Here is a 10,823-nt window from a genome sequence, read left to right as displayed (position 1 = left end):
TTCATATGAAATCGTTTGCGTCTATCTCAATATTTGAGATATTTTGAATAAAAAACATCTGTAAGATCGTAAGACTGATGCGGAAAGAAATTTTGTTTGTGTTAGTTCACAAAGTGACGTGAGGTTGACTCCATGCTAGAGCCATGTGATGTGACACTAAGCAACTTTTTAATATGCAGACAACATCTAGTGAAGGTATCAACTGAAAATGGAGGTTGGACCCTTAAAGAAGGGCTTAAACCAATTTTAAACTTTGGCAGGTATAATTTGGACAACAGATTGTGTACATTACTTAACTATTACTGATGAGAAGTGAGAAGCTGATATGAAGAATATGCCTTTAGACTAATAAAAAGCCTACCACTATGGAGCTTTTCAGTGGGGGCTTTTGGGTTTACCTTTTAGTAGGGATGATAACACTCTGTCCGGTCTGAATGATCGAATTTATTCAATCTGCATTAAATCAAGTTCAAACATAAATTGTATGTTCAAAATCTGAGTCCAAACATAAAATTTTTGTCTAGTTTAATACTGAGTACGGATCTAAACACATAAATCTTGTCCATTTTAATTGTTCAGACCTTAACCCGAATTCAAGTCCAATTTACTTATCTGAATTTAAATAAATCCGAGTGTGATCAATTAAGTACGTCCGAAATCCAATTCAGATTAGGGTTTGGACACGTAAATATTTTGTAAGTACGTGATATTATCCGACCCAAAATCCATTTTTCGCGACTCCAGACTTTTAGCCCAAATTCCATCTCTTTCCTTAAAATAAGCACACAAAAAAAAGGGACTTGTTTAGTAAAAAAAATTGTGTTTCAACTTTCAAGAATCAGAATGGGAGATTCTGCTTAGATTCTAGATGGGATGAATTGATGAGAGGTGGAGGATCAAACACCATTGCATGTCTACTACGTATGGTTCTTCAAAAGCAAAAGTGAAACCCCCCCACTCTTTTTTTTTCCAAAAGCAAAAGATGATTGTGGTTGTGGTTGAGGCAGCCTTGATGGCCCAACCTTTTTTTTTCCAAGCCCAAAGGAGATGGGGCCATTATCATCTTAAGTGGGTTTGGCCTTTATTTTTCGCCTTTCCTTAGATGGGAAAAGATGTGTAAAGATGGTGTAATGAGTACGTTGGAAGCACTAATTAGATTGATAAGGATAGTATGTATCACCTTAGTGACAAAGGTTCGAATCTCCCTCCCTGTTTAAAAAAAAAAAGAAATACGGTTAGAGGCTTGGACCATCCAAGGCAGCAAGCATCCTTTGGGATAACTCTGGCGGAGTAAACTCCTGGGATCAATATACCTCACCTTCGGGAGTTTCTCTACACGAGAACAGGGCACTTCATTGGGAGTATTTTACAAAATTAATGTAGATGTGGTAGTGCACGCGCTGATGAAGAGTGAGTGAAGCAGTAAAAGTCCAGCACTGTATAGTGGTGGTCAGGTAGTTGGCAACCCTGAACGCATCAACGAATACTGTCTCATCGCATGGAGACAAATTTGGGCTTTGTCTTTTGCCTTCAACATTGTTTGATCATCAACTAACCACTTTACCACTTTGTGTGCCAGATTCTATGTTTTTTATAAACCACACCCATATATATATATATATATATATATATATATGAATTCTTAAAATGAGCTCACGAACCCAACAATATATTTTTTGATCGAAACATAAATCAAATTCAACATGAAAAGTATATGATAATTCTGGATCGTTGAATATAAAACAAAAAATATTTCATACACTTTTTAGGTTGTGTTTGATTTCTTTTTCAAAAAAAAAAAAATATATCGTTGGGTTCGTAAAACCAATCAAAATACAAATATTTTTTTTTTCAATTTTTTTAAAAATATTTTGAAACCTAAAAAATAAGATCTCATAAGAGAATTCCAATATATATCACCCTTCCTTGACATCATACAAATTTTCTGTTTAATATTCGATATTATAAAAAAAATTCACATCACGATAAGGTAAGTAGGGATAAAACCTAACGCATGGCTACCAAAATATTACTCCCTTATCTTTACTCTCAATCTTCTTGTCCAATCCTAACATTCTTTAAATGCCTAGAATTCTAATATCTCTTGGGCACCCGATACCATTTGTAATAACCCGACCCATCATTTGGGAAATGACAATAGAAAGTTAATACAGCCAGAAGTTGCAATAATAGATAGAATTTTGTAAGTACACGTGGCAGTGCAACTCAACCCCTAAACCCCACATCCCATAAGAAAAATCACATCAATTCAACTCAAGGGGTTCGATTGCTCAATAATTGGGTAATGGGTCCCACTGCACTGATGGTTCTTACTGGATTTACTCCACAAAATCCACAAACCCAATTTGACATTCTGACCTCAAAATAGGGGTGGTAAAAATTCAGTTTTGGATCGATTTTAAGTCGGATAAATCACTTATTTACGAAGTATTTATGAAATATTTACATGTATGAATCCTAATCCGGATTAAATTTTGAACAAATAAATCGGACAACAAACTAATTCGAGTTAGGATCCGAACTTGGATCCGAAATTAGTTTTAAACTGGATAAATTTTTTTTTTGTTTGAACCCACATTTCAATTCAGATATATGACCTACGTCCAAATTGGGTTTAAATCGGGTCAGAAAAATTCGTTTATCCGGACCGACCAGACATAATCTTGCCACTCCTACTTCTCTCTCACACACACACAGACAAAATATTACTTCGACAGAAGATTAAAATTAAGATTAAGATTAATATATTATATGCACACTTACGTACTATGCAGATTTTTCTTCTTCTGCTACACCGATTTAATTTCTTGCCTAAATTTTTATGCTTACAAGAAATAAAAACAACAAACCCAAATCATCTAGAACTTAAAAAAAATCAAATCTTAATAATACTAGCTGCCTTCATTTTGATTTTTAATTGTTCTTCTAATTGAATATTAATTAATTAGAGCAAATTCTTTCATACCCATTAAAAGCACCAACTTCAACAAGTTTGGGGACGAGGTGGCCACTAAGATGGAGTGCGAAGAGAGAATCAAGGCCGCCGATGCAGGTCCCACCAATGAAGACGGCGGGGGCGGAGGGACCATCCTCGCCATCGGCAGGTCTAGGGAGCGCAGCGATCTCATGGTCGTCGAGTTCAATAACGGTTGGGTGGACCCCAATAGAGGCGAGAAGATTCCTCATGACGTGGCACATGCAGCACGCGGGTCGAGCGAATATTATGACCGGGTGCTCCGAAATCAGGCGCTGGATTCGGGTCTCGGTCGGTTCGGCTACGTCGAAGGAGAGGCTGTCGGTTTGATGTTGGCCTTGCATCGTCGCCGGAGGAGTGTGGTGGAGAGAATAGGGGGATTTGATGTCAACGGAGGTGGAAGAGTTTGTGTGTGGAGGGGAGAAAGCCTTTTTTTATTTATAAATGAGAGGTGAGGAGGAGGGGGGTGGTGGAAAGGAGATGGAGGAGGGTGTGTGTTTGCTTACATCACAATGTACTGTCTTTGCATAGTTTCATTAGGATCAAAAAAGCTCATTGGGAATTATAGATTCCTACTTTGTATGCCCCACGCGCTCTTCTTAGTTTGTTATCCACCACTCTTTTCTTTTTTTAAAAAAATAATGATGGATCATTGACTTTCCTCATGTGACACAGGATTCAAATAAATTTATGGACTTACCATAATATACGTAAAAATCTACCTACAACTCAATAGCTGAGGATACTAACTCTTGAAATTCCTATCAGTAGTGAAATTGTTTGGTGGTTGAGGAATGAATTAGTTTGAATGACAGTATTTAGTAGTAATAAAGATCGACTTCGACATCGCCATCGTCACACTATAGATATTGAAACGTGACATCACCTAAGTTATTATTGCTAATACAAAAAAGTTAATGGGTGTCCTAAGGGTACTTATTAAGAATTGACTATGACATATCACATTATGCCTTCTCGCTTTTTGATTTTGCCCAATTCTACCAATGAAGAAGTACCACGTAATTGTCACTATGTTGTGATGTGACTGGAGGCGACCTTTGCGGCGGGTATGTGATTCATTTGGTAGAACGGTTGGATTGATTTTTAATATTAATGAAAAAATTATTGAAAAAAAGGTGGGTGCTGTGAGATATTTGGCAAACTAAAAGTTAACGCTAACAAAAAATTTGTTAAATAAAAGTATTATCTTAAATTATATAATATCATATTTTACGATTTTTATAATTAAATTTAATCTAATAAATATAATTTTAAGTATAATATTATAAATATTTTTATATCCATAATACTATATTAATAATTAGCTTATAAATATTAATAATTAGCTTATAATATTATACTAATATTAATTATCTTTAATATAATGAATATGATTATCTTAAAAGTGAATAATAATATATTTTCTATTGCCCCACGTTTTTTGAAAAAAAAAAGATCAAATGCTCTGAAAGAATCTCCAAATTATAGTTTTTTTTATGCTGAGCGGATCTGCAGATATTTGAAGCTCGTTTGGTGAAGCGGAGCCGCAAATGCTACGGTCCCACCAAACAAGTCTTATATGGGTGTATGTCACATGTTGTAATATGAGTAACGTTTGCAATTATATCAGGTCATCATGGCATGGGCTCCACTTGGTTAAAACCCTAAAAGCTTGATTGGGTCAGGTGTGTTGAGAATTAGCACTTTGTGTTTTGCCATAATAGCATGAGAAACCAACCCACTGTTTTTAGATTCCATTTATGCATAAATACATGGGTGGGGGTGGGGGTGGGGGAGGGGGTGGGGGTGGGTTAGGGTTAAGTCGACCTTTTTGTTTGATTTGCTAATTTTCAAGCATCATGTCATATTGACTCTAACAAAAATCCTTGAGACTTTCAAGTTTTCTAGCTATTTGTCAAGGAATATTAATTAGGCATGCTAATATTGCAATATATGGATCATTGGTTGAGATTGATGTTGAAATAATTATTAGCTCAAACACACTGAGTATATTTTTCGCTCTCGGACATAGACCCGTGATGATTTGTTCTTTGTGGATTGACACCATTGATATTTAGACCCATGAAAAATGTTTCTTCAATTGAAAGGAGTTAAACTTTGCCTTTTAAAACACTCAGTTGGGTTATGCCAAAACCGATATGAGATTTCAATCTTGACACTCTCCCGTATTTGTGGGTTGAGTTATGCTGGATGCAACAAGTGGACATGAAGAGATCTGTCCAACTGGACCGAAACATTGCTTCGATACCATGTTGAAATATCCAACCCAAACACGTTGAAGATAGATATTGTCCGCTCTAGGCCATAGTCCCGCATGAATTTGTTTTTCATGGGCCATCGTCATTAGAATTTAGGCCATGAAAATACTTTTTCAATGTGGGAAGAGTTGGGCTTTGTTTATAAACCACTCGAATAAATTATGACAGACCAATATGGAATTTCATTCTTGACAATTGAAGGAACTAGATTGTTATTGTTGCAAGCATTAGTATAAAGAAGTTGAGTTGGCTCGGAGGAATCTTTAAGCTATTGGGAGTTTAATTTCTCAATCAATCAAACATATAAATAGTGAAAATGCATTCTGGACTAAATAGAAAATGTAGTTTGATTTGATGCAGAGATGGCAGCACCTAGAATCTTTGAGGACATGGATGGTAAAGGCTCACCCTCACACATTTGTATTTGACTTTAAAAGACCACAAAATTTGATTGGACGTCGTGATGGTGATGGTGTGAAGATTCAAATATCCAATGGAAAGTGCGATGGACCAAATATGTTTCATTAGTATTATGAAAGTGGAATCTACACTTCCTACAACATCAGCCGCCATGCATTATATACAAAGTGAAAGTGAGAGAGAACTTTAATTGTTCAAGGCGAGGAAATCTCTGGCTTTGCCTTTTTATTGTTGTCTCAAGTTTTCTTTACGAAAAAGTTATTTGTCCCAGCGATTGAGATCATAGTGATCTTAGTTGCTGAGGTGTGTAGAGGAGATTAAAAGTGTACGAGTAAACTGGGATCCTAATTGCTGGGATGAGTAGCAGGGTTGGATTTTATCAACAGTATGATATCAATCAGGTTAGACGCGTACCCATACAGGCATCCAGCAAGTCCATATCTTCCCCAATCACCCCACAGGCCCAATCGTTACCCATGCATGGATCGGTTGTAACCAACAAACCCAATGGACTACTATCCATAAAATATGTTGGCTGATTAAGAAAGGTATTTGCCCTCTTTACCAATAAATCACAACTCCCACATCTAAACTAAACGATGTGAGATGTTGGTATCACAGTATGACAAGATTATTAAATGTACAGCAGTATTAACTGGCAGACACTCTCTTTTCTCTGTCGTCTCAAGATAAAAATGTTTCTTAATTACCAATATTATTCCCATCAGACATATGAAATATCGATTAACTCTATGACCAATATTAATATTATTACCATTAGATATATGCTTGAGTAAGACAAATATCAATTGGGATTTGTATGAGTGATCAATCGTAGGTTTCGATTCTAGGCCGTCGTCATTGGTACTTAGGCTATGAAATATGTTTTCAATGTGAGAAGAGCTAGACTTTATTTATAAACCATTCGGATAGGTTATGATTGACCGATGTGAGATTTAAGTCTTTGACAGAAACTAGATTGTTGTTGCAAGCATTATAAAGAACTTGAGTTGGTTTGGAGGAATCTTTAAACAAAGAGGCCGAAAAACTATTGGGAGTTTAATTTCTCAATTAATCAAACATATAAATAGTGAAAATGCATTTTGGGCTAAATGGAAAATGTAGTTTGATTGGATGATGAGATGGCAGCACCTAGAATCTTTAAAGACATGGATGGTAAACCCTCACCCTCACCCTCACCCTCACACTTGTATTTGACTTTAAAATACCACAAAATGAAAAGAGATCCTATTTGATTGGACGTGATGATGTGAAGATTCAAATATACAATGGAATGCGATGAACCAAAATATGTTTCATGAGTATTATGAAAGTGGAATCTACACTTCGTACAACATCTTCAGCCATGCATTATATACAAAGTGAGAGTGAGAGGTAACTTTAATTGTTCAAGGAGGAAATCTCTGGCTTTGCCTTTTATTGTCATCTCAATTTTTCTTTATCAACAGTGCTGATATCTACCTGGCCAGGCGCGCGCCCATATACGTACTCAACATGTCCATATCTTTCCCAATAACCCCACAAGCTCAATCATTACCCACGCATTTATAGATTGTAACCAAGAGTCCTAATAGACTACTATCCATCAAACCTATTAGCTAATTAAGAAAGACATTTGTCCTCTTTATCAATACATCACAAGTCCCACATCAAAGCAATGTGAGATGTTTGTATCACAGGATGGTCAGATTATTGAATGTACAGCAGTATTAATTGGCAGGCACTCTCTTTTCTCTGTCGTCTGAAGATAAAAGGTTTCTTGATTACCAATATTATTACCATTAGATATATGATGAAATATCGATTCACTCTTTGAATCAGATCGAGCTGCATATATGTATAAGAACTTGAAGTAAGTAAGAGGTCGGATGGTCCCCAGTTCGAATCTCAGTCTATCCATCAAAATAAATCCGGCTTTTATTGAAGACCATCAAGAGGAGAAGACATGTCGCACATTGTATGCCGCCAGCGACAAGGACCTTGTGTTGAGTTGGGACAGCAGTATGGGATAGAGAGCGAATTGGACATGCTGAAGGGAGATAGGAACTTGTTAATGTCAGAGATTGTGAAGCTGAAGCAGCAACAACAGAATTCAAGGGACCAAGTAGCAGCAATGGAAGAGAGGTTTTTCAGTTTTGTGAGTAATACTTATTAATATTATGCAACACAAGCCATGAGTAGGTCTAATTTGCAAACAAGCTTCCAATGAACTATTTTTACAAAATGAATAAACTCTCAAGAACTCTCAAATCTCAATGCGCTGTTTTGGTACAGCTTCAGAATTACACAAGCATTCAAGTAAATAAAATACTGATAAATAATGGAGGACAACAAGCTGTTGAACTTCTAAGGGAACATTTTTAAGTTTATCTATACTTAATAGTGAAGTTCCTTTTCTCTCAGTTGTTTCATTGACCTCTTGTCCAATCGAGTTGGCAAGTAGAGTGGCTTTGAGAAATTGACTGAAGAAGGATCAGAACCAGCACTGCTTTTTGAATCTCCATTAGAGAATGCTCCAGACCTCTTGAGAAACTGAAACTCATCCATTGATTGCCTCTGAATCCTGTTAGATAAGTAACTGCCTGCTCTCTGTTTTGCCTTGGTTGATTCAGTCAGGTTCATGTAGCTAGGCCTACTACTACTATTGCCACTCTCCTCTGTTCTATCTGATGCAAACACAGTGTTTCCTGAGATGGGTGTTGTAGAAGTACAAAATGACGATGAAGCTGAGCTCACATCATATCGAAATTCAGAACTCGGGCTTGAAGAAGACCGAGTGGCTTGCCCGATTGGCAGCTTAGCTGAAATCCTAGTGGTAACATTGTTCTTTCTTACTTTCACAGAATAAGGTTCAGATGATTTTGATTGAGCTCCTACACGGTCCACACAAGCCTTTGGAGGTGGAGTGGTCGCTGAGGGGTCTGTGGGAGATTGTCCCATCAACCTAGTCTCCCATGGCTTGGCCGCCATCCAGCGTTCTAACCAACTCCAACCCCATGTGTTCTTGTCCAAGTCTTGAGCCTTGAAGGAGGATACTGAGCCGTTCATTCGGGCATTTGAACTGGGGTTCAATCTCCATTGCTGAAAACACAAAGTAATAAATCACTTTGTCTTCAAGACAATAAATCAGTTAATAGAAATTAAAGTTTGACATCTTACTACCTTCTGAGCAAGAGAGTATGCCATTGCTCTTTCTCTCCTGAGTACTCCTTCTTGCCTCATTTGTATCTTTGCTTTAACGTCCTCCACTGTTCCCTTGCTATCACACCACCCTTCCTGAAATTTCACATTCCAATTCCCTAACTTAGCTGATGCTTCTCACAATGCAAATGAATTGATGTCAAAAGATGCAGAAATCATAATTTGTATACCTCTGCTTGTTTCAAGAGTTCAGCCTCAGAGCGACGCGCATTGAGCATTTCTTGCACTGCCTGCCCCTCAATGGACATTCGAACGCGACGAGCTCTTACTCTTGCCTGAACTCGGACAAGAGCCTGCATACATCTCAATGTCACTGCAGCTTGTTTCCTCACCTGTCGACCTCGTACTAGAGCCTGAAGCCTCACAATACCTTTCAAGGCCCTCAAAGCTCTTCTGGCCTGCAAATGGGAAAAAAAAAATGTTCACATAAAGGGGGAGAAACTGTATCCATAACAGATCCACTACTGACTAGTATACCACAATACAACTAATTTATTACATTAACACTAAAAGTCTAGATCTTGTGGTATTGAAAGAGAGACACTAATCCTTCCATCAGTTACTGTTCTTCAGATCCATCTACTAAAAAAACTTATTTGCTTTGCAGAGAAATCTTTCTAAGCAGTAATAGTGCCAGAAATGGAGATAAAATACCAAGAAGCCACGAAAAGCAGTTTGAATCCTGATGGCAGCCCATTCCTGCCTCACAGCCCTGAAATCCTTAGGTGGAGCTCGGACTACCGTGGCTACTGCAGCCGAAAAAGCATCAGCCCTTGGGGAAGAATCAGAGCACTCTGAGGCTGCTCTGTGATTCCCTTTGAAACCCTTCCAAGAAGATCCCAGGTCCCCTGATGAACTCCTCCATAGCTTCCATTTTTTGCTCTTACCCCTAATCCTATCCTGCAAAAAACAGAACATACAAAAAAGAATGCCCTTGACTCAAATGAAGAGGAGGGAAAAAGAAAAAGTGGGGTTTTGATGGAGAGGATCATTATGGCTTACACTGTCTTCCTTTTCAGATTTCTTGAGACCTAGAAGAGACGTCACCCATTTTCCTGAACCACTCATTAGTAACAAGTTTCTGCTTGATCTAAGAAAACAAATAACAATACAATCCTTCAAGAGGTAATGTCAATTGGGCACAGAGTTGAAGTCTGAAAGGACCTCAAAGAAGTGAAAGATCACAACTTGACAAAAGTTTCCTAGCAAAGAGTGAGAAAAATGAAGTGGGTATCTCTCAAACAAAGCAACCAACAAGAGGATTGAGAGAGAGAAGGTAAGAGATGGGTTTGTTTAGTGGTTTAGTGGGTTGGTACGCTGTTTGAAATTCAAAAACGAACCAACGGACAAAAACCCGCTCGATTCCCAGAACCAGGAGAGAACCTCTACATTGGGAACGCATTACGAAAAAGAAGCGACAACGGTTTAGTAAAAGACAAGACACCATGAAAAGGCACGAGCCCTTTAGTCCGAAGACCCCAGTACATTAAAAAACATACGAAAAGGACAAAATATCTAATCCCAGTCGGTCGCATTGAAGATCCTTGTGCTTTAAACAACCGGATCATTAACAACTGTATTTATCCTCTAAATCCGACTGTACATATTCCTCCGTGAAATTGATAAAGATCCCAACAATTAAAATTTTAGTTGCTGAGTTGAATAACTGTGATACTAATAACTGAGATTTCTATCATAACTGATTCCTTGGCGAGAATGACTACATCTTTTACCATGACAATTCCGTCAATTCGAATTAGAGGGCAATGAGATGAGCACATCTTTTGTTTAAAAATTGGGAAAGCAGTACTTTGGCTTTCAAAGTTTCAAAAATCAAGCATCTTTTGCTTGATGTCGAGTTTTTTTTAACTTTTGTAAGTTTGAATTTCTTTTGCATGACTATTGAC

General features: G+C 37.5%; 2 protein-coding genes across 2 annotated transcripts; both read right to left on the bottom strand.

Annotated features, from left to right (window-relative positions):
* Window positions 1-2,754: 2,754 nt before the first annotated feature.
* On the bottom strand, window positions 2,755-3,468 carry LOC119993825 (glutaredoxin-C6-like). The gene has a single exon (XM_038841103.1). The coding sequence runs from the start codon at window positions 3,337-3,339 to the stop codon at window positions 2,962-2,964; it is 378 nt and encodes a 125-aa protein (XP_038697031.1). The 5' UTR covers window positions 3,340-3,468; the 3' UTR covers window positions 2,755-2,961.
* A 4,434-nt stretch (window positions 3,469-7,902) lies between these two features.
* Window positions 7,903-10,303, bottom strand: LOC119992940 (protein IQ-DOMAIN 1-like). Its single transcript, XM_038839783.1, has 5 exons — window positions 9,919-10,303; window positions 9,571-9,816; window positions 9,087-9,314; window positions 8,878-8,991; window positions 7,903-8,796 (listed from the first exon to the last, which is right to left on the bottom strand). The coding sequence occupies exons 1-5, from the start codon at window positions 9,982-9,984 to the stop codon at window positions 8,092-8,094; spliced, it is 1,359 nt and encodes a 452-aa protein (XP_038695711.1). The 5' UTR covers window positions 9,985-10,303; the 3' UTR covers window positions 7,903-8,091.
* Between the last annotated feature and the right edge of the window lie 520 nt (window positions 10,304-10,823).

The sequence above is a fragment of the Tripterygium wilfordii genome, chromosome 23 (assembly GCF_013401445.1).
Source record: "Tripterygium wilfordii isolate XIE 37 chromosome 23, ASM1340144v1, whole genome shotgun sequence".
In the NCBI taxonomy this organism is placed as follows: domain Eukaryota; kingdom Viridiplantae; phylum Streptophyta; class Magnoliopsida; order Celastrales; family Celastraceae; genus Tripterygium; species Tripterygium wilfordii.
This window is presented reverse-complemented; position numbering and strand designations above follow the sequence as displayed.